The sequence below is a fragment of the Orycteropus afer genome, unplaced genomic scaffold, assembly GCF_000298275.1.
Source record: "Orycteropus afer afer isolate SDZICR_OR568_19922 unplaced genomic scaffold, OryAfe1.0 scaffold00266, whole genome shotgun sequence".
Lineage (NCBI taxonomy): Eukaryota > Metazoa > Chordata > Mammalia > Tubulidentata > Orycteropodidae > Orycteropus > Orycteropus afer.
This window is the reverse complement of record NW_006921853.1, coordinates 3,910,119-3,934,516: the sequence shown is the minus strand read 5'-3', so window position 1 is coordinate 3,934,516 and position 24,398 is coordinate 3,910,119. Positions and strand designations below refer to the sequence as shown.

General features: G+C 45.6%; 2 protein-coding genes across 2 annotated transcripts; both read left to right on the top strand.

Annotated features, from left to right (window-relative positions):
• Positions 1-3,119: 3,119 nt before the first annotated feature.
• SEPHS2 (selenophosphate synthetase 2) lies at positions 3,120-4,466 on the top strand. Its single transcript, XM_007950238.1, has one exon. It carries the CDS (start codon positions 3,120-3,122, stop codon positions 4,464-4,466), a length of 1,347 nt encoding a protein of 448 aa, XP_007948429.2.
• Positions 4,467-20,481: 16,015 nt separating this feature from the next.
• On the top strand, positions 20,482-23,510 carry DCTPP1 (dCTP pyrophosphatase 1). Its single transcript, XM_007950237.2, has 3 exons — positions 20,482-20,678; positions 21,365-21,475; positions 23,213-23,510. Exons 1-3 carry the CDS (start codon positions 20,497-20,499, stop codon positions 23,508-23,510), a joined length of 591 nt encoding a protein of 196 aa, XP_007948428.2. The 5' UTR covers positions 20,482-20,496.
• Positions 23,511-24,398: the final 888 nt, after the last annotated feature.

Below are 24,398 nucleotides of genomic sequence, written 5' to 3'. Positions count from 1 at the left end.
GATGAAAGAATTACAAATTGTGCTAACTGCTGAGAAGGAAAAGTCCAAAGACCTGAGAGGTAATAAGGGTCACCTGATCTAGTTACTTTTTAACTCAGGCAAGGTGATTACAGACGTAATTAAGTGTTCTTGTCTTCTCCCTTAGTGATAGGAGGATCCTTGATGTGTACAAATATGCTGATCATTTTGCAAAGAACTTTTCATATGATTCACATATGATCCTTACACCATACCCTGAGTAACAGTTATGACACGCATTTTACAGAAGTAAAACTAAGGTGCAGAGACATTAAACAATTTCCTCAAGATCAGACAATTCACTGTAGCAGATCCAGAGATCAAACCCAGAGCTTAGATTTCATATATATATATATATATATATATATTTTTTTTTTTTACTGTATCATTTTTTTCTTTTCTTTTTTAAGATTCTGAAATACAGCATACTTTCTTTTCTTTTTTTTTTTTTAAATATATATATGATACTTAAAGAATGTTGGGGAAATAAATATGTACAGTTTGAAGAACAAAACCCATGTCCCCACCACCCAGACCAAGGAGCAAAGTTTAACACAGCCCTTAAGCCCCTATATACCTGTCCCCAGAAGTAACCACTATGTTAACTTTTGTGTTAATCATTCTGTCCTTTTTTTTTTCTTTTTGTTTTTTATAACTTAGGTATCTGTTAATGATATGCTATTAAATTTTGCCTTGTTTTGAGCTTTCTATAAATGGTATCTTAGTCCATGCATTCTTCAACTTGCTTCTGATTCCCAACATTTTATTGTTTGAGATTATCCATATTGATGATGCCTATAGCCTACATTCATTCACTTTTAGATAAATAATATCCTGTTATGTGATTATACCACAAGAGATTTATGCATGTCCCTGTTAACATACGTTTGGGTTGTTTCCAGTATTTTGATGTTACAGTCATTCTTGTACGTGTCTCCTGGGATATGTGCAAGAGTTTCACTAGGGCATTTCCTGTGAGTGGAATTCTGGGTGGTTGGATTTGTACGTGTTCAACTTCATTAGTTAATGCCAAACTCTTTCCCAAGATGATTGCACCAAGTTATACTCACATAAGCAATAACTTTTTTTTTTTTTTTAGAGACCAAATTCTCATTTTAAGGCTGGTAGAAATGGTACATGGTTACTTGGTTAATAGGATTATTTTTTCCCAGAAAACAATTATATATCCTTTCCAGTTTGTTGGCTAGCAAGGAGAGTATGGGCGAGAAGGACACAGGAAGAGGTAACTACAGGGAGGAAGTGGGAAGACAGCTGTCACATTGTGAGGAATTGCAGTCAATGTCACGAGACAAAATGTGTAGGAATTGTTGTAGGAAAACAAATTTTCTCTGTAAATTTTCACCCAAATCACAATAAAAATGAAAAAAATAATCCAAACATTAAAGGAATAAAAGGGTAATACAATGAAAAATTTCCTGTCCTCCACCCACCTCATTCCCCACCCATTCAGAAGCAACCACTAAAACTGCTTTCTGGTAATAACCCTTTGCAGAAATATGCTATGCACTTATTTTTTTTACCTTTTACAACAAACGTTAGTATTCTGTACATACTGTTCTGCTGGGTTTTTTTTGTTTTCCAGTGAATAAACATCACAGGCAGTGTAACTTGGTGACTAAGAATTTGGTCTCTGGAGAAGATTGCTTGGATTCGTATCCCAGCTCCACTCCAACCTAGCTGTGATCCTAAACAGCTCATGTGTATTCTCTGTGTCTCCTATTATCTGTAAAATGGAGGACAGGACCCTAACTCAAAAATTGTTGTAAGAATAAAATTAGTTAATATAAATAAGTATTTAAAACTGTGCCTATTAAAACCATTACTATTATCATAAATACAACTACATAAAAGTTTTTTTCATTTTTTCTTGCAGCTGCATGGTAGTCTCTATTATGTAAACAGATCACAATTTATTTTAATCATCACTGGGAGCTCTGGTAGCATAGTGGCTAAGACGCTTTCCTGCTAACCAGAGGGCTGGCGGTTCAAACCCACCAGCCACTCCTCGGAAGGAAGGTTGGGCAATCCTACTTCCGTAGTGATACTGCCTCGGAAACCCAAGGAGGGGTCACTATGAGTCGGGTTTGACTCGACGGCACATAACAACAACAACAACAACTGATAAACATGTGTTTCCAGTATGTTGATATTACAAACAACACAGCAGTACCTCGGCATGTATCATTTCCCACACTGGTGAACACGTGTCTAGGATAAAGACCTAGAATCAGGACTGTTGAGTCCAATGTATTATGTGCAGCTGTAATTACGATCCTGGCTAATTGCCCTTGCCGACACACCACAGGTTCTCATATGCATTACTTTAGAGAGCTATAGAAACTTTTTAATAAAAGAGACCTAGGGAAGCTACTCTCTGGTACAGATGAGTCAACCGATGGCCTGAAAGACAAAGGGATAACAGTGGCAGAAATGGCACCAAAAAGCATGCAGGTGGTTGTCCTAAAATTATTTAAAGTCTAATTTGGAATTTCATTATTTTGATGCTGCATTTTGCTTACCAAACGGTAGCAACGTAATTTCTAATTTCTCATTATTCTTTCCGATTTTTTCCATAGGCTGTTTTCCTACGCTAGATCGATCATGTGCGCTGTGGAGTGACCCTTGGACAACTCTGACCATCATATTTTGCCAACTGACCGACCAATCCTCCTTAGACTGGGAGAACACTGGACTTGGTGAACCGACTAGGTGAGCCGAGTGCCACCAGCCACTCCTAAGAAATCATTTAAATTACAAGGGAACGAACCACAGTACGTGACGTTATGCAATCGCGCACCAATTTTGCAAGCCCATAGATGATTTGTAATGTACCTTTTAGACTAAAGGAAGCCCACCTCCCGAGGCAGAAAGATCATTGGATGGCTCGGCTGTCAATCACGAGGGCAATAAATAGAGCTGGCAGGCGGGGCTTCCCACAGGAAAGCCAGGAAGGCGTAGGATGGTACGGCTCGTGCTGGTGAGAATCCGTGCGGGTAATATCTGACACTTCATATTAACTTGAGCAGAAAATAAAAGGGACCTCTCTTTTTATCTCACCCCTTCCCTGCGGGACAGCCGTGATGGCGGAAGCCGCGGCCCCGGGCGCCAGCGGAGAGGCGATGGCGGTGGTAGAGTGTTCTTCGGGCTCTGTGGGCTTGTCTCTGGGTCGCGGCTTCTCGAGCTACCGGCCTTTCGAACCCCAGGCGTTGGGCCTGAGCCCGAGCTGGCGTCTGACGGGCTTCTCCGGTATGAAGGGCTGAGGTTGCAAGGTCCCCCAGGAGACACTGCTCAAGCTCCTGGCGGGACTGTCGCGGCCGGACATGCGGCCCCAGCTGGGCCAGGGCCTGGTGGGAAGCCATGAGGAGGCAGCCGAGGAAGCCGGCCTCCCAGCCCAGGCAGGACCCAGCCCAACCTTTCCAGCCCTGGGCATTGGGCTGGACTCCTGTGTAATACCATTGAGGCACGGAGGTCTGTCACTGGTGCAGACCACGGATTTCTTTTACCCGCTCGTGGAAGATCCGTACATGATGGGGCGCATAGCTTGTGCCAATGTGCTGAGCGACCTCTACGCCATGGGCATTACTGAATGTGACAACATGTTGATGTTACTCAGTGTCAGCCAGAACATGACTGAGGAGGAACGCGAGAAAATAACCCCACTCATGATCAAAGGCTTCCGAGACGCTGCTGAGGAAGGCGGCACTGCAGTGACCGGTGGACAAACGGTGGTAAATCCTTGGATTATCATAGGTGGAGTTGCCACCGTGGTATGTCAACCAAATGAGTTCATAATGCCCGACAGTGCAGTCGTTGGAGATGTACTTGTGTTAACCAAACCCTTAGGAACCCAAGTTGCTGTCAATGCCCACCAGTGGCTGGATAATCCTGAAAGATGGAATAAGATCAAGATGGTGGTCTCCAGAGAAGAAGTAGAGCTGGCTTATCAGGGAGCTATGTTCAGTATGGCAACACTAAACAGAACAGCCGCTGGACTGATGCACACATTCAATGCCCACGCAGCCACAGACATCACAGGCTTTGGCATTCTGGGACACTCTCAGAACCTTGCCAAACAGCAAAGAAATGAGGTGTCCTTTGTCATTCATAATCTGCCCATCATTGCCAAGATGGCGGCCATCAGCAAGGCCAGTGGAAGATTTGGGCTCCTTCAAGGAACTTCAGCAGAAACCTCTGGAGGACTGCTCATTTGTCTGCCAAGAGAACAGGCTGCTCGCTTTTGTTCCGAGATCAAATCTTCCAAGTACGGAGAAGGTCATCAAGCTTGGATCGTCGGCATCGTGGAAAAGGGAAACCGGACAGCCCGGATCATTGACAAGCCTCGAGTTATTGAGGTCCTACCTCGGGGGGCCACTGCGACTGCTCTTGCTCCTGACAATTTCACTGCCTCCTCTGAGCCTACCTTATGAGACGGAATAGCGCAAGTTGCTTGGACCTTAGAGCCTCTGTACACAATCATAGATGATTCCCAAGAGTTGATTTTAAGAAGGAAAAATTCCCAAAGAAGGCTGCCTGCATAGTGGTTCCAGCTGCCCTTTCTAAATGGTTTGAATTGAGCTCATCCAAGGCTGTCTTTATGCACGTTGCAAGGCCAGAAGTAACATTTTGGGCTTTGGAGAGAGGTTGGTTCATCTCTTGGGTGGAATAGGGGCAGAATAATCTGTTTCCCCTTTTCCAAGAGCAAGATGAGGCTATTTAGTTTGAAGGCTTTTTCTTTGCACTGGGTTGATCATTTCTGCACAGGGAGTGAGATGATGAAAAGTAAATTATAAAAAAAGTCATTTGCAAAGTGAAAAAAAAATTTAGATTAGAAGCAAGTAAGTTTGGACCAATACTTTTGATAAAGTTAAATTGCTAAGAGAGATCTTATAATGCAATGTCAGATTCTTTATTAGATTTTCAGAAGTGGCCCTTTCCTGCTCTGGACAAGAATTGAGCAGCTTGTCCAATGACTGGGAAAGGAGGATCTGTAACCATCCAACTTGGTCTCTGTTAATGATGTTTCTCCCTCTAAACCCCATTAAGGACTGGGAGAGACAGAGCAAGCCTAGAGCCCAGGCCTTGGTGGTCATTAAGATGTTAAATCTTGTGTTGAAAATTAATTCCTGATGATTTGATCAGTAATTTCTAGCAAAAATAAATAAAACTGTTGAAACTTATTCTGGCTTGTGTTTGGTTTCTTAGAGCTCCGGATCTTCATATATACATATATACATATGTATATGTATGTGTGTGTGTGTGTATACACACACACATATACATATAGTCTTGTAAAATGAACCAGTTGATACATGTTGAATCTGGCAAATGCAGAGTGAGACTTTTCTGATCCTAGACCAGGGGATTTAACAGAGATTTAGGTTTGCATCTTCCTCCTGCAGTACTCAAAACAGGAAGGAGGTGGAAGAGGTTGAGGCAGACTAGAGGAAGCTAAAATATAAGTGCCTCGGAAGTGGGGAAATACCTTCAGGAAGCAAGGTGATAAGCTCTGAAGATAAGGAAGGTGAGGAGTGAGGGATAGAGAGAGAAAAATATACTGGTTGAACGTTTAGGGTAATTATATCTTTGAAGTCCCCACCCCACCCTGCCATACTTAGCCAGATGACTACATCTCCCCTGTGCAGATAAAGGGATGTTTCTATTATCTAGAAAATGTGAATTAAAAATGATTTCAAAGTCAGGGACAGCAGGCTCAGGGAGCCTGACTGAAAACAAAAATAAAAACTGAAAAAAGACTGCCCCAGTGCCCTTCCTCAGCTTAACTAAAAAACCACTGACACCAAGTCGATTGTGACTCATAGTGACCCCCATTGGGTTTTCAAGGCAGTGAATCTTTATGGAATTAGATTGCTTCATCTTCCTTCCACAGAGCAGCTGGTGGAGTTGAACCACCCACCATCTGGTTAACAGATGCCTTAGGCACTATGCCACCAGTGCACCTTCCTCAGTTTAGCTATTTAAAAAGATAAAAAAATTCTGGCTAAGAAGCTTATACCTACTTCTGCCTCATGCAGTAAAAGATTGGAGATAATGTGTCCAGAACTAAAAAGACATAAATCTGAAATTTAGGAGGGGCTCAGTGTAACTGCTCACTACCCGATCCTTCTACCCTATACGTGAAGACCCCAATTGAAAAGCCTCGCAAGCGCCTTAAGCTTTGAATGCTTCCTTATTCAATGCGAATAGCTAAGGATCCAACTAGAAGTTGGATGTTTCTAACCAAAAAAAACAGAAAAAAGCTCAGAGGAAAAACAATCAGGGAGTAGAAGAAAGCTTAAAAAATAAAAAGCTGTCATCCTACCAGGTAAATAATTATACCAGGGAGGTGCACTCCTTAGAACAATCAACCATGGGAGATCAGAAGGGCAGTTTTTGCTGCAGGGAGACAGCTCAGAGGACAGGAATGTATGGGAAAGAAAGACACAGGGAATTTGCAACCACAGGGAGGGAGTGGGAAGAGAGCTATTAACATTGTGGGTGTTGCAATTGATGTCATGAAACAATGTGAACCCGGATCACACACCACACCACACACACACAAGCTGTCGGTATCCTCAAAGAAGATAAAATAGCTATAAAAAGATAAAAGCACTAAAAACTATAAAACCATAGCTAAAATTTAAAAAAAAAATCAGTAAATTTAGATGATAAAGTTGAGGACATTTACCAGAAAGAACAAAAGAGATACACAGTAGAAGAAAAATGTGTCAAGGTCAGAGGCAAGCCAGGAACCCTTAAGAGGAGTTCCAGAAAGAGGAAATAAAGCAGAGAAGAATGGAAGTTACTAAGAAAGTTTTCTAAAACTTAAGTTGTAATTCTCATATACTTCTTGAATTCCCAATGTAGCCAATAAAAAAAGACCTACACTATGAAATTTCTAAATACCAAAAGAGATCGTGATAATAGTAAAAGCAAATGGTTAGACAGTGCTTACTCTTGTCAAAGGAGCTCTGGTGGCACAGTGGTTAAAGCATTCAGCTGCTAACCAAAAGGTCAGCGGTTTGATCCCATGAGCCACTGTGCAGGAGAAAGATGGGGCATTTGGCTTCCATAAAGATTTACAGCCTTGGGAACCCCAGGGGGCGGATCCACTCCATCCTCCAAAGGCACTGTTGAGTAACAGTCACTCCATGGTGGTGGGTTTGGTTTGGGCTGCACTGTTTTAAGTGCTTTATATGTATTAATTCATTTAATCCAACAGCCCAGTTTTGTAAATAAGGAAACTGAGGTGCAGGGAGATTAACAGATTTGTCCAAGGTCACACGAGCTCCAGAATCCATGTTTCTACCCATTGTTGTTGTTGCTGTTAGGTGCCATCAAGTCAGCTTCGACTCATAGCAACCCTGTGTACAACAGAAGGAAACTGCTTGGTCCTGTGCCAGCCTCACAGTCCTTGTAATACCTGAGCTCATCATTGCAGCCACTGTGTCAATCCATCCAATTGAGGGTCTTCCCCATTTTTTTCTGACCTTCCACTTTACCAAGCATGATATCCTTCTCCAGGGAATGGTCCCTTCTAACAACATGGCCAAAGTATGTGAGATGAAGTCTGGCCATTCTTGCCCCCAAGGAGCATTCAGGCTGCACGTCTTCCAGACAGATTGGTCAGTTCTTCTGGCACTCCATGGTACTTTTAGTATCTTTCGCCAACACCACAATTCAATAGCATCAACCCTTCTTCGGTCTTCCAAAGACCAAAGAAGGGTTGATGCTTCTTTTTCCTTCTAACCATTGTTGTTGTTGTTGTTGTTATGTGCCATCAAGTCAAACCCGACTCATAGCGACCCCTCCTTGGGTTTCCGAGGCAGTATCACTACGGAAGTAGGATTGCCCAACCTTCCTTCCGAGGAGTGGCTGGTGGGTTTGAACCGCCAGCCGTCTGGTTAGCAGACAGGTGTCTTAGCCACTATGCTACCAGAGCTCCCTTCTAACCATTAGACTATCCTAAAATCGTCCAGCGAGGCGGGGTGGGAATCCATACAAAGGTTTGTGGAAAAGAATGGTAAGTTCTGAGCAGCAAATTGGAAATCAAAAAAATAATGAGGAAATGCCTCCAAACTGCTGAGGGTAAATTATTTGTGGAATTTGATACTCAACCACATTTTTCAAACAAGTAGAATAAAGATATTTTTAGATATGCAAGGTAACACAATGGTTTCATCCCATGTACTCTTTCTCATGAAACTAATGAAAGTGGTGCTCCAGCAAAACAAGAAAGAGAAAAACATAAGATCCAGGAAACTGGTGGCCCTGCCCAAGAAAGAGGTGAAGAAAGGTCCAGGATAGCAGCTGTCTAAATAAAAACAAAAATCAAACTCACTGCCCTGAAGTCCAATCATAGTGACCCCTCCTTGGGTTTCCAAGGTGGTATCTCTGTAGAAGTAGATTGCCCAATCTTCTGAGGAGTGGCTGGTGGGTTTGAGCTGCCAGCCTTCTGGTTAGCAGTCCAATGCCTTAGGCACTACACCACCAGATCCCCTAGCTGTCTAGCAGGCCTAAAAGACAACCAGTTTATACTGGAGCAGAGGTCTAGCAGGCTTGGGGGGTGGGGTGGGAGAGGGAATCAATGAGTTGTGATATATTTAATTGTGTGGAAAAATGTATTGGAAGGTTAATGGCAGTTATAAAAAGAAGTAATGATGACTACAGGTATCCCCTGCTTTTTGAAAGTTTGCTTTACACCACTTTTACCAAAGAAAATAGGTACATTAATACGTATTTTCACTTACCAAAAGAAATACGAGGAGGATTTTTGCTCAAGCATTTGGCGTGTTTGTTTTGCAGCAAATCATTAAAAGAGACAGCATGCACCTGGAGCAGCCGAGTGGTGTCGCCAAGCTCCTTCCTGGTTTTGAGCCGTGTCTGTGAACACTATGTTGAGGTTTTATGTTACTTGGTGTGATTTGGTAGGTTATTTTTTGGGTCAGGATGCTCAAATTCTTTTCCATATAAATGAATGGTAATTGCTTCTCCACTTTAGGCCATTGCAGTTTACAAAAGTTTTCATAGGAATGCCCTACTTTCGGATAACAAGGAAAACCTGTATACAGAAAACTAGCAAAGGAAAATAAAATGAGGTAGTTATCAACTGCAACCAAAAACAAACCCTGTATAACAAATGAAATATAATCATCCATAGTTAATAATGTAAAGGGTACATTAATGACGTAAACAATAACAAGTAAATTCAACCAGTTTTCTTCCTGCTCAAAGCTCTTTTGGCTTTCCATAAAATCCCAACTCTTTCCCACAGCCTGTAAAACTGTATATTCCCACTCTTGCTACATATCTCTAACTTTATCTCATTGCACTCTTCCTATCCCTCTTACTAAACTCTAGCCCAATAGCTTTGCCATGATGTTTTAAGCAAATCAGATCCCTCCTGTCTGGAACCTCTCCTCAGGCTCCCTACTTGGCTGGCTCACTCTCAGCCCTGTCTCAACTCAGATAAAACCTCTTCACAGAGCCTCTCTCTGACCTCCAAGCCAACACACCTAGCAATTGTCCAATTCATCACCATATTTACTTGCTGCATAGCTCTAATCCTATTCTGTAATTACTCTGAGGATTTGTTAGTTTACCTTATAATTGTCCCCTTCTGTTGGTACATAAGCTCCAAGATGGCTGGGATATTGGGGTACAGTGAATTACTTAATATGGCTCCTCTAGCTATGGTCTTTATGACCCCCACTAGATGACTGGGTGGGACTATGCAAATGTGAGGTGCTTGTGGCCCACCAAAGGGACTGGATAGTTTGCTAACAGTGTAAATAATATATATGGCATGTGGAGATGGGACCGTACCAGTAAGGTGCATGGATCCCTAATGTGGGGATTTGGTCACTTTGCCATCTCACCAGGCTTAAGATAAACTATTGCAGAGGCGAAAAGCAGGGGGGAATCTCACTACCTTCAAGAAGGAAGAGCTGGGAGTGGGATGCATCCTTTGGACCCAGGATCCCTGTGCTGAACTTCCTGGATCCAGGAGACAGAGGACTGCAACACCAGAGAGCGAGAAGCAGTAGAGAAATCGTGGCAGCAGAGGCAGCACAGTGGGTGGGCTTCCGGCCCATGCAGCAAGAAAGCTGAGTGCCCTTGGGTGGGAGGCTTGCTGGCACACTGGGGTGCCTCTCCAGGCACCTATCAGCAGAGCTACCAATGGGCCAAAGGCCAGAGAAAGACCTGCCTTCGGGTATGGCTGACTGAAGAACTGTGTCCTGAGCATTCCTGATCCTGAATTGCATTGTCTGTGAGTTCTGTGTGGCCACTGAACCCAGTAGGGAAGACAGTGCCATGAGAGGGACGGTGGTTGTCAGAATTGGTAAAAAGGGCCGAGGGTGGCAGCATGTCCGAACTCCACCTCATAGGAATCAGCCCTGCAGTTTGATCTTGATCCTCCTTCCCACTTACATTAGAGGAAGTGAGATGCTGCCATCACCACACCCTTTTTACAGAGATCCTGTCTTCCCAGCACCTAGAACAGTACCTGGTCCATAGTTAGTGCTCAGAATACAGTGAGTAAATGAACGACTCTGGCACCCTCTCTTTCCACACTTTTTTTGCTCACTGGGTTGCCTAGCAGTAGAAGCTGGTACCACCAACCTCTTAAAAGTAGGCTTCAGAGAAGCAATTTGGCCCTTGGTCCTCACTGCCCACTTACATAGATCTCTGATTGGTCCATTTTCTAGCTTGGGGTGGCAACAGAAAAGGGGAGGAGAATGATTAGATGTTTTCCTGGCAGGGTTTTCTCAGCCAACCCAGAAAGGGCTGGAGGTGGGGCAAAGACTCTGATAGCACTAATTGGTTAAGAACAAGGTAGGCACCCAACCTTTCCCTGGGGCTGCAAAATGGAGATAGGAGGTATGGAGGGAACAGGGCATTGTGCATCAGAATAAGGCAGGCAGTGGCCCAGTGACTTCAGCGCATCCCAAGCACATGAGAGCTGCCTTCTTCACTCCCTTGGGTTGGGGAGATGTCTTTCATTTGCTGAGGAACACTGGGGAGTGCTGGTAAGCTCCAGCCTCTTGACCTCTCTTGGCCCCAGTTCCTCATGTATAAAACAGGCACAGCCATACCCATCTCTGGCTGGGAAGTTATAGGGCTCCCATGAGATGTGCTCCTAAAAATAAATATTTATGAGATCGATTCAAGTACCAGGCCCCAGGGAAGCACGGCCTGACACTGTGTCTATTCTCTAGGAGACCCCAGTATAGGGGGAAGTCTAGGACAGGGACACCAAGTGCCCAAAATTTGGTGAAAAGTGGTGACATGAGCACTAGGGTGGATGAAGTGCTGTACAAGGCCAAATTATTTCCTTTTTGAGGAAGTTTATGAGCCTCTGGCAACGTGCAGGCCCTGCGGGATGGCTGGAAGGAATTCAGGGGCCCAGACGAGGGTGATGGGTGCTCCAGATGGAGAGAATCACGTGAGCAAAGGCAGGGAGGGGAAATGGGGAAAACATTTAGCTGGATTTCAGCACGTGTGTAGGGCAATAAAGCTGTAAAACTAGCTTGGGGACAGACTTCTAACGGTGTCTGCATTTGCCCAGGGCTAAAGCTCACAAGGCAGGAAATGGACAGCAAAGAACGATAAAGGGAAACGATAAGCACAGGAAGGAGGTGGGAAGAATGCGCTCACATTGTGGTGATTGCAATGAATGTTACACAAATAATGTGTATGAATTGTTGGATGGAAAACCAATTTGCTCTGTCAACTTGCACCCAAATCACAATAAATAATAATAATAAAGGTGTCGGGTATGCCTTGGGCCAGAATAGGCTAAGCTAGAGATCGCTAAAGACTCCCCCTGAAAAATTTAATAACAACAAATATTATTTTTAATAGGGGAGCTCTGGTAGCATAGTGGCTAAGACACTTGCCTGCTAACCAGACGGCTGGCGGTTCAAACCCACCAGCCACTCTTCGGAAGGAAGGTTGGGCAATCCTACTTCCATAGTGATACTGCCTCGGAAATCCAAGGTGGGGTCGCTATGAGTCGGGGGCCGACTCGACGGCACATAACAACAACAACAACATTATTTTTAATAATAGGAGCATTCTTTTTCCCATCCTCCATTTCAAAACTAGCAAGTCTTATGGATCTATCTCCAATAATAACAACACTCTGGTAGGTGCTGGGGATACAACCATGAACAGAATACCTATCATCCCTGTTGTGATAGTTGGAGCTGTGTGTCAACTTGGCTGGACCCCAGTTCTGTGTGGTTGTTCCCATGATGGAATCGGATGACTGTGTTCTGAGTGGCCAGTCTGCCCAAGGGGAGTTTCCCTAGGGGTGTGGCCTGCTTCCAAGATATCCAGGGACATCCTGGGAAGAGAGACATTCTTTGAGGGATTGGAACCCTGGTGTGCAGACTACAAACTTCCGTGAGTGAGCAGCCCACCGCTCGGCCTGGAGATCTTGGATTCATCTTTCGTTGGAGTCAACAACCAGTGTACTGCCTGCCAGCCTTGAATTTCTCGGCCCCCTGCATTTGCGGAAGCTAAGGCTGCCGCCAGCCCGTTTCCTCCAGGGACTTTGGACTTGCCGGCTTCCATACATTTGTGAGCCATTTTCCTAAGATAAATTTTTCTCTCTCTCTCTCTAAATATATATATACGCTTTGCTGGTTTTTGTGTTTCTCTAGAGAACTCAATCTAACACACCTGTCCTCCCAGTGCACCTGAGTCAGATTCCCAGATTCCCAGAGATGGGTATCGATAAGGGAAACTGAGGCTCAGGGAAGAGAAACATCCTTCCCGAGGGCACGTTGATGAGTCGGTTCTCAATCACCTGATTGCCAGTTTCCTATCACATCTGATCTCTCTGGAACCTCTGAGTCTTCCAAGTTTCCCCACCCCCACACCACTCCACCAGGTTTATTTACCCCCAGGGCCGCTGGGCCTCTAGCTTTGTTTTCCAGATGTAGCCGCCTCCACTCCAGAAATTCCCAGAGAGACCAGTCACACCAACCTGGCTGCAATGGGAAGCGTGTGCACACACGTGCATGTTTGCCTCTCCCAGTCTGTCCATCCTGTCATCAAACATTTCTAAGTCTGCTCTGGGGAAAGAGACCAACAGCTGTACAGCAGGCCCAGAAGGCACCCAGTCTCCTCGATGGATACCCTTATAAAGGGCTAATTGAAAACTGGACCAAAAGACAAAACCAAACATGCTGAGACCTCAATTAAAGCAGGGAGGTCGGATTGCCAACTGGGTCTGAGAAGAATGGAAAAGACTGACTGGGTGTGGGGGGTAAAGGAGGGACAGAGTCTGGGATGAGGAGTCCATTTGTTCAGGTGTGTTTCCCCTCCCCACCCCATGGTGGCCTCTTCCCTCCCCATTTACACCGCCCTCTAATTCTGAGCTGTACTGGAGCGGAATTGGGGAGGTCTTCAGATGACAATGCTATGGAGCAAAGAACCTAGATGTCGCTGCAAGATGCTCTACAAGAGCCTTACAATTCAGCCAGGGATTCCCTGGTAGGAGGTCATTGGCAGCTCCAAAGAGAGTGCCTGCTCCTTCTTGTCAATCTGCAGGGACCATCTGACCTTTGGCTTCTAGAAGTCCTAGTCCCTGCATCTTCCAAACCTGAGAGGCAGAGGACTCCTGAGAAAGCTGCTCACTGGTTGTGGTGGTTATGTTTTTGTGTCAACTTGGCTGGACCTGGTTGAGTGCCTGGGAAGTGGATGTAGTATTCCCCATGATGACACTGGTAATCAACTCCATGGTGGAATCTACTGGGAGCAGCTGAGTAGCTGCCTTTGGGGCTGTGGTCTGCTTCCTGTATATAAGCAGCAGCTTTGGGAATGGTCTCTAGCCTATGGCACACTTGGACCCTGCATGTAGCCATGTCATTGCTCAGCAGCCTGCTATGCTCTGCCAACTTTGGGACTTACAATGGACTTAAGTTAATGGCCTGCCGTGTGGATTGGTAACATCGGGACTGTGCCTTTTTACTTGTCAACCTTGGGGCTTCTCAACCTCAGCAGCCAACAGCTGTCTGAGTGAAGAAACGCCTCTAGCTTCAGTGGGCCGGGAGCAGGAGGCAGAGCTGGACCCCAAGGTTGAGGGGCTTTCACCCAGCTCCTAGAGCCTGGCACTTTGACCTTGGACTTAAAGCCTCCCAATTTAAGAATTTGAATTAAGTAAGAATAAACTCCTGTTTGTTAAGGTCATCCCATTTGTGGTATATTCTTGTCAGAGTGGCACTAGGGAACCAGAACACTGGTGCTCTAAGATCTTGCACTGGAGTAAAAGAGTTTGGGTTTTTAGTCTGAGCAGCTCTGGCTGTAACTCAGCAAGTGCCAGGGGAGGTGTTGAGGGGGTTACTTGGCTGCTTAAATTTCCAGCTCCAAGATCCATAAGGCAGCCCAGTGCCCTGGACTTCAGACCTGTATGTCCATCTAATGATGGACATCTCCACCTGGATATCCTACAGCCATCTTGGATTCAACATGTCCTAAACGGAATTCATTATCTTCTCTCCCATTCCAACTCCCACCTCTGGTCTTCTGTATCTTCATTTCCACAAATGACAAAACTATCCATCTAGTTATTCAGGTCAGAGCTCTAGGAGTTACTCATGACTCCCTCTTGTCTCCTCTTCCCCCATATCCAACCTGCATTTTGCCTAAACAGTGGCTATGGCTAACTCTGTGCTCTCATCTCACCCAGGAGCTCAGCGGTGTCCACTCATCCTGGAGCACTTTCCTCTTTGCCTCCAAAACACAACACTCTGCTGATTTTTCTCCTATCTCACTTGCTACTTCTCCTTTGCTCAACTGCTACAGTACCCTGAACCTTGGTCTTGTCTACCTAGAGTATTGTTATTCTCTTCCAGTTCCATGACTTTAAATACTGTCTAAGTGACCAAGACTCCCAAATCTGAACCTGACCTCTCCTCTAAACTTTAGGCTCATAAATCCATCTGCCAACATGACATGCATATTAACCACTCGTGATGCCACATGTTTGATCCTGCATCTCATCTTTCCCATCCCAGTATGAGTCACTATCCATCCACCAAATTGCTTACAAAACCTATCCTATGTCCCATCCTCCACTAGAAAACCGAGAAAGTCTCCAAAATATGCCCTCAATATATCCACTTCTCTCTCTCTTCACCCACCATCACCCTGGCCTGAGTCACCATCTTATCTATTTATCAAAGTTATTTTATATTTGTTGTTATTGAGAATATAAAAATGAGAATATACATCAAGCCAACACTTTCTACTTGTACAATTCAATGCCATTGATTATTCTTCGAGTTGTGCAACCATTCTCATCCTCCTTTTCACAATTGTTCTTCTCCCATGAACATAAACTCACTGCCCCCTAAATTTCCTTTCTAATCTTTCAAGTCGCTGTTGTCAATTTGATTCCATGTAGTTCTTAAAAGAGTATAAAACTCAAGGCAGACATTTTTTTATAGTTCAGCCAAACTACTGTTTGGTTTTAAGAAGACTTTGGGGGATATTTTTGGTTTAAGATTTAAAGATTATCTCAGGGCAATAGTTTCAGGGGTTCATCCAGCCTCCATGGCTCCAGAAAGCCTAGAGTCCATGAGAGTTTGAAACTCCGTTCTGCATTTTCCACCTTTTCATCAGGACTTTTCTGTAGAATCTCTGATCGAAATGTCTTCTGGTCTCCTGGCAAAGGAAGCTGTTGTTCACGGAGGCAATTAGCCACACATTCCCTTCCTCCTCCTATTCCTGACTCTCCTTCTTTCTCTGTTGCTCCAGGTGAATGCAGACCAATTGCTGCACCTTGGCTGGCAGCCTGCAGGCATGACCACAGGCTTGATGCAATGAACTAGGAGGTGGAACAAAAGCATTAAACACATTATTAAGCCAATTAACTGGTCCATGAAACCAGGACCCTAAACTTTCAAACCAAGAAACTAAATCCCATGAAGTATTTGGTTTTACATAAGCAGCCTTAGCAGCTATTCTTTTTTGTTCTTGTAAACGTATCTATCACATGACTTTTGCCAATTCAACTTTTTACAGGTGTACAACTTACTGACAGAAATTACATTAATTGGATGTGCAACCCTACCCTTAATCAATGCAATTTTTCATCACCATAAACTGATACTCAGTACTCCATAAGCAGTAACCCCTCCTTTCCCTCCTTACCACCCCTGTCAACCATCATTTGCCTGTTCTTGTCTTTTTATATAAGTGAGGTCATACAATATTTGTCTTTTTGTGATTGACTGTTTCACTCAGAATAATGTCTTCAAGCTCCATGCCCATTGTAGAATGGATCAAGACTTCATTTCTCTTCCTGGCTGAGTAGTATTCCATTATCATCATCTCTTGTCTTGACAACTCTAATGGCATCCTTCACTGGTCTCCCTGATTACTCTTACTTTCCCCCAATTCATTCTCAACACAGCAAGCAGCCAGAGGGTTTTCTTAATACTTCAAGTAAAATTTAAATTAAAATAAAATTCAAGGCTCTACTACTTCTTTAACACCATACCCAACCACCATCCCCCTTCCCACACTAGAATTCATTTTGTCTTTAGAACATGCCAAGCCTTTCCATTGGTTGTTTTCTCGACTTAGAACTCTCTTCACCCTGACTTTTGCTCAGTTTAAATGTCACTTTCTCAAAGACAAGTATCAGAAAACCCAACTAAAAGTGATTTACCAATTGAGGGACGTATTATCTTATATAACCAGAATCCCTATTAAGGTATTTCTGGAAGTGTAAGGTAAGTGGTTACACGATGCCATCAAGGATCCAGGTACTTACTGATCTGCCATTCTCAGCCTGGGCTAATTTTTCTCACAACCCTATCCTAACATGCCAACATCTAGAGGTAGAAACATCCTGTGTCTTTTTTTTTTTAAGAACTAAGAACCTTTCCCTGGGGGCTCTGGTAGCGTAGTGCCTAAGGCACTTGACTGCTAACCAGAAGGCTGGTGGTTCAAACCCACCAGCCACTCCTCGGAAGGAAGATGGGGCAATCTACTTCCGTAGTGATACCGACTCGGAAACCCAAGGAGGGATCGCTATGAGTCGGGTCCAACTCAATGGCACATAACAACAACAACAACAACAACAAGAACCTTTTCCAGAAATCTCTATCAGACTTTCTCTTACTTATCATTGTCAAGAACTAGACCAATGCTCACCAATGGCCAAGGCAAGAAGACCACCATGATCAGAACAATCAAGTGGGAGAGGGATTGACCCCAGAACAAAATCATGGTCGTGTAAAAATGGAGAAATGGAAAAGATACTTAAATGGGTAACCCACAGTATCTACCAGATCTCTCTTGGACCATGTAATCTAAAGTTGCCCCCATCACTTTCCATAGAGTTTAAAATATCATAAAATTTAAAATTTTTCATCATATACTTATTATCTGAGGCAATATAGTGTAGTGTGCTTAATAACACAAACTCCAAAGTCAAACTGCCTAGATATGAAACCTCACTAGATACTGATTTTGTTTGTTTAGAATTTTATTTATTTTTGGTGTCAACATACACAACCAAAACCACATCCATTCACAGTTTCTACATGAACAGTTCTGTAACGTTGGTTACACACTTCACATCGTGGCACCATTCTATCTCTACCCATATTGTTTCTCTCTCTTTAAAAAAAAAAAAAAAAAAACCTTTTTATTGTGATTTGGGTGAAGGTTACAGAGCCCATCGGCTTTCCATTGAACCATTCATACGCACTGTTTGGTGACACTGACTGCAATCCTCACCACGACCTATCAGCGCTCTTCCCACCTCCTCCCTGTGTTTATGGTTCCTTAGTCCTTCTTTCCTATTCCTTCCTGCCTTCTGAGCTTTATCCCTGGGCAAATGCTACCCTTTTTGATCTTGTATGGATGTTCTCAAAAGTAGTACCTCCCTGGTGTTACTATTCAGCTTATAGACCTGTCTTGTTTCGCTGAAGTTGGGCCACGGCAATGAGTTCAGCTCTAGGCTTGAATGGTATGTGTCTAAAGGTTATAATTTTGGAGGTTCCACCAGTCTGCATCAGATCAGAAAGCCTAGTCTTTTTTAAGATTTTGAGTCTCGTTTTACATTTTTCTCCACTCTGTCCAGGACATCATATTGTGATCCCTTTCAGAGGGGCCCCAGTGGTAGCCAGTCATCGTCTAGTTTTTCTGGTCTCAAGGTCAACTCATATTGTTTCATCACCATTAATTTAGACTCTCTGTCTCTTAGCATTCTCATCTGTGCATTAGATTAACTATTGTCAGTTTACACTCATGTGTTCTTTGTAAGAGCACTATGCTTAGGCAAACATTCTTCATTAGTCGGACTAAGCTCTTGTTTAGTTTAATGATGGCTTCATGGGATAGTTTCAGACCTAGATATTGATCTTGATTAAGTTACTTAACCTCTCATTTACTTATCTTTAAAGTGGGAACAATGATAATATTACCTTTCTCACAAGGTTTTGGGAGCTCTGGTAGCATAGAGGCTAAGGCACTTAACTGCTAACCAGAAGGCTGGTGGTTCAAACCCACCAGGCACTCCTCCAAAGGAAGATGGGGCAATTTATTTCCTTAGTGATACTGCCTCAGAAACCCAAGGAGGGGTCGCTATGAGTCGGGTCCGACTTGATGGCACATAATAACAACAACACAAGGTTTCTGTATTGCTGGGTTGCCAAGACACCAGGACAGGGAGTTGTTTCAGAGAAGCAGTTTATTAGCGCTCCTGGGCAAGGTTCTCGTGCCCTAGCATCAAGGCCAGAGAAGTCGCACACCCAGGCAGTGGGGATAGATTCTTATAGACACAAAGAGGACCTAACTGGGGACACTAAGGAAATGGTGGGTTCCAATAAGCTGTTGGCACGGGTCTGCACCTAATTAGCATGAGGGGGCTTCACCGGAGGAAGTTTGTCATCACGTGGGACTTTCCAGCCTGGGCGAGTTTTATAAGGTTGTCTCATCAGGACCTAACACCTAGAGGAAGTTGCTAACTGAAATGTTGGTGGTTTGAGTTTACTCTGGCCTAACAGTTTCTACAAGGATTGTATGAAAATATACGTAAAATGCTTAAAACAGCTATTCTAGTTGTGATTCGTTACTGAGGCCCAGGTATATCCTAGGGACACTCTCAAAAACTAAACCAAACTCACTGCCATCTAGTCGATTCTGACTCATAGCAGCCTCCATTGGGTTTCCAAGGTGGTAAATCTTTACGGTTACGGGAGTAGATTGTTCTGTCTTCCTTCTGCGGAGCAGCTGGTGGATTTGAACTGCCAACCTTCCAGTTAGCAGTCAAATGCCTCAGGCACTACACTATCAGAGTTCCTTAGGGACACTCTAGTCTCTTTGTAATAAATCCTCCTTTCTTGCATAAACCAGTTCAAACTTGTTTCTGTTGCTTGCACTCAATTTTAACTACAGAATTGTATAAATATACCTCAATGTACCCATTATCTGTTGATGGCTATCTGATTTATTTTGGACTGCCACAACTTTGGGATCTTAATTTCTAAAATCTGACTCTCTACTCTTTCCTCCACTTTCTTATTCTTTCACTGCTATCATACCCAAGCCTCTTCAAACTCCTGGAGAACAGACATAGTGGCCCTTTGTAGACAAATCTGAAAAGCTGGACTGCATGAAGAACACAGAAACAAGATTGGAGGAAGACTCTAACAACCTGTGACATGCAGATGACACAGCCGTGCTTGCTGAAAGTGAAGATGATGTAAAGCACTTGCTGATGACAATCAAGGACCACAGCCTTCAGTGTGGATTACACTTCAACATAAAGAAAACAAAAATCCTAGCAACTGGACCAATAGGCAACATCATGATAAACAGAGAAAAAGACTGAAGTTGTCAAGGATGTGATATGTGGGGGGCAGTGATTTACGAGGTTGGAGACATGCGCAGAGGACAGACAATCTGTAATCTGAGGGCAGGGGGAGGACCCATTGATTTCCTCCTTTTAGAGCACGGACGGGGGCTAACTCCTTCCAAACAGGTAGCAGCTGGGGTGGAAGCTGAAGTGGGACTAAACACCTGTCTGATCTTGAACTGCTCTTTCTCTTCAATCTCATCCATGCAGTGTGGTGGCAGGTCCAGGGCATCCTCAGTGTTCTCAAGCCCTCACAGACCCAAGGGCTGCTTTCTGGGATTCTCCACGCAAGCCCCCACCCACTTCGCTTTAGCGCCATCTGGCGCTCACAGAGGAAGTAATGCGCCTGCGCCCTCCCTTCCCCCTCCCCCTGCCCTTTCTCTTTGTCTCTTTCCCTTGTACCTGTATCTTTAAGATGCTTGGCCAAGACGGAAGAATTCGAGCGCCGGAGCCTGGAAGCGCCCTTTTGAAGCTCCTTCAGATTGGTCCAGCCTGGATAAGGGGCGGGCCGTAGCTAACGGAACAGGTGTCATTGGTCTTCCCTCCAGCTCCGCCCCGTAAAGCAACCCATAGCGCCCATGATTGGTCAAAGGCTCTGCAGGCTTGGCGCCTGGCGCGGGGTTCTGCAGCGCAGTCAGGGCTGTAGCAGGGTGGGCGCCATGTCCAGTGTTGGTGGGGACGCTAGTGGAGGGAAAGGAGGCGAGGGTGCTGTCTCGAACGGCCCGTTCAGCTTCAGCCCGGAACCCACGCTCGAGGACATGTAAGCCATCCTTGCCCATCCCAGGCTGGCGAGATCGTCTCCTTTCTCCCTCCTATTGGTGGGGGCCCTACACGTGGCTAGGAAGAAGCCTAGCAGTGGTGCTCGAGTCTGCTGGCCGACCTCGGGCGAGACTTTTAAGCTCACCTGCAAACTGGGCGCAGCAATGCACACCTGAGGCTAGGGGAATTGGGTGGCGTTCCGTGAGTAATACTAGGACCACCCTTCTTCCTAGGCCTGGGGAGATACGGGAGTCGGGCAGTGCCTCTGCCATCCGAGTGAGTGGTAGGACAGGGGCCGGTAAAGTGCTGAGAAGTGGGAGGGGTTCTTTCTTGCTGGAGCAAACCAGGATTGCTTCTTAGGGGTGGCCCTGAAGCCGCGCTCCGTAAGATAGTTGAGATTTAGAACGACGTTCCAGGGAGAGAACGATACTGAAGCAGCAGCAGGAAGCGGAATAGTAAGAGATTTTGGTTAGAGTTTAGGGTGTGTGTAGGGACGCAGCATTTTATGAGGAAACCACGTCCCATAGAGATGGACTTCCCCGAGTCCATCCAGGGAATTAGTTGCAGAGTCCTTGATGCCCGTGTCCCCATTACGTATTACTGGGTTGCCTGCCTTGGCTGTGTTTCCCCCTCCCTCACTCCCTAGCCCCTAGATTCCTAGGCTTCCACCCGTTTTTCCTATTCCAGCCGCCGCCTCCATGCTGAGTTTGCTGCTGAGCGAGACTGGGACCAGTTCCATCAGCCTCGGAACCTCCTCCTGGCCTTGGTGGGGGAAGTAGGGGAGCTGGCAGAGCTCTTGTGAGTAACTGGAAGACTTCCTGGAAGAGGTGGGGACGCAGAAGGAAGCAGGATTACCAAACATGAATGGATTTGACTTACTGCCAGGCTCTGTCTCATCCTGGGGATACAGAGATGAGTCACCAAGTCCTTGCCCTCTAGGGGTATGTGAAAATAGCGGGGCTGATCCAGGTCTGAGAAGGGATGTTGGCAACAGCCCTCTACCTCTCCCTCTGGGATGGGAAGGAAGGTATTCTGTAGAAGACCTGCCTATAGCGTTCCAGAGAGGGGCGACTACATTTGCAAAGGAAGTGAGGCAAAAAAGGACAAGTTAAATTCCAGGAGAATCGGATACTTAAGTGTAAACAAGAGCAAGGATTTGTATGTTTTGTTCTGTGGTGTCCAAATGTCTGGCACAAAATAAACGCTCATATACCTATTGAATAGTGCTAGGGCTGTGGACAAAGGGATGGGAGATGAACCCCATAGGATTGGGCTAGTAAGTGATGGACTTTGGACAGGGGACCCTGACCAGATGTGGGTGGTAGAAAGACCACATCTGTAGCACTGACTGGATCACAAAGAGAAGGGGGCAGGGGAGACCAAGCAAGAGATGGTGAGGCCTAGACCAGGGCAGCGGCTGGGGCTGGAGAAATGACACAGGTGTGTGTATGTGATTTGTGTGCACGTGTATGCAAGCCATTCCTTCACAGCTTTGCGGGCATCACCTGTGTGCTAGGTCTTCTAAACTCAAGAGACATGATCTTGAGTAAGACATATATAGCCCCTGCCTTCATACAACTGACGTTTTAGTGGGAGGAGACTGACAATGATTTTAAAAGGCCGGGAATTGTGACAAGTGCTATGAGAGAAATAATACATAGTGATGAGAGACTGTACTGGGGAAGGAGATGACTTTTCTGAGGAGGTGACATCTGAGACCTGAATAACAGGAAGGAGCCAGCAATGGGAGAAACTGAGAGTGGCCATTTGAAGTAGCAGGAACAGAGTGGAAAGGCCTTGGGACAGCTTAGTGTGTGTGAGACACAGAAAAGAATGGCTTTAGGTGGGGAGGGAGTGTGATGGATAGTGACATTGGAAGAGGCAGGGGTTATGCAGGGCCTGGAGGGGTGTGGTCAGGGGTTTGGATTTTATTCCAAGCACATTTGGGGGAGGGGTTTAGCAAGAGAGGGGCAAAATGTAATTTGCTTTTAAAAGATGGCACAGTGCCCAAAAAAAGGGGGGGGGGATGAGTTCAGTACTTCAGACCTGAGGCTTAGTGAAGCCAATAGTGGTTGTTGTTATGTGCCCCCAAGTCGGACCCGACTCATAGCGACCCCTCCTTGGGTTTCCGAGGCAGTATCACTATGGAAGTAGATTGCCCCATCTTCCTTCTGAGGAGCAGCTGGTGGGTTTGAACCACCAGCCTTCCGGTTAGCAGACAAGTGCCTTAGGTACTACACTATCAGTTCCTACAACAGTGGTAGTAGCTCTGGAAAGGAGTGGAATTGGGTCTCAAAGCTTTGAACAAGGCAAATGTTCTTGTCTGTTCCCTGACTCAGGTAGGGACCCCGAGGTCTGGGTGGATCGTGTGTTGGCGTCTCTTCCCCATCCCAACTTGGCTCAGAGGGGTTGGATGACCTTGCAGGAACTTCTTGAGGGTGACCAAGTGCATCTCTGCAAGGACTGAGGTGCTCCTGGGGCAGCACCCGCTGTGCTAACTAGCATCTTTGTGTGTGTGTCTGTTCTGTCCCCCAGTCAGTGGAAGCCTGATGAGCTGGGACCCCAAGCTTGGTCTACCAAGGAGCGGGCAGCCCTACAGGAGGAGCTTAGTGACGTCCTCATCTATTTGGTGGCATTGGCAGCCCGCTGCCGGGTGGATTTGCCCCAAGCAGTGCTCTCCAAGATGGACACCAACCGGCAACGTTACCCAGCGCATCTGTCTCGGGGCTCTTCCTGCAAGTATACGGACTTGCCCCATGGGGCTGTCTCTGAAACCCAGACAGTGGGACCTACAGACCTTGTCCATGAGTCCACAGGCCAGGCCTCCACGTAAAGACGTGGGCACAGGACCTGCAACTCAGCAGAGAATCTGAGGAGCGAAGTGTGGCACGGTCACAGAACTCTTCTGGCCCTTTCCTAGCAGGTCATGAGCCTGAGGACCCCACTTCCTGAGTGCTGAGGCCCAGGGACCTCCAGAAAACAGCCTCCTTGCTTTCTCTCCCAATAAAAGTTTTCAGCAGCAATCTGTTTTTTTTCCTGGGGCAGCCAGGGAAGCTGTGTTTTCAGGTGCTTGAAAGGGGCACCAGGGTTATTTCTGAACCCCTCAAGTCCCATACTTCTCTATCATTGCCTCCTGCCAGGCAGAGGAATTTGGTTTCTAGAACGGTCCTAAGTCTCCTTTCAGGGTCTGTAAAGGAGGTTGTATGTAGGATGTTTAGAGGATGAAGATGAGCAGGTATTTTTACCTAATGAAGCACTTTAACATAGCGCCATAAAGTTTCAACTGTTGCCTGTCACCATCCCTTCGTGAAGGGCTGTTTATGGGCCCGTCCACGTGTGTGGAATAACACCCCACACGCACGCACACAGCCAGCTCCAGGAAACACTTGGGATTTATGACAACTCATTACCTAAAACGTGCAGAAAATGCCGGCCTTCCTCCTCCTCTCCCCACCTACCTCACTCACAGGCACGGGTGGGGTGAGGATATAATACTTTATTCACTAACACGGCCGAGGGGTTGTAGTGAAAGGGAGGTGGGTAGTTCCCAGGAGCCCCGTCGGGGATTCTCCCTCCCTCAATTCCAAGGCAGCCAGGCCGGCTTTCCCAAGCCCCTGGTGCTACAGAGGATTGTCCAAGTTAATGCAGCCTCCAGGTCGAGGCCCCAGCGTGCCCCACCCCAGCCAAACGCTTGCAGCCCTGAAGCAACAGGGACGGCTGC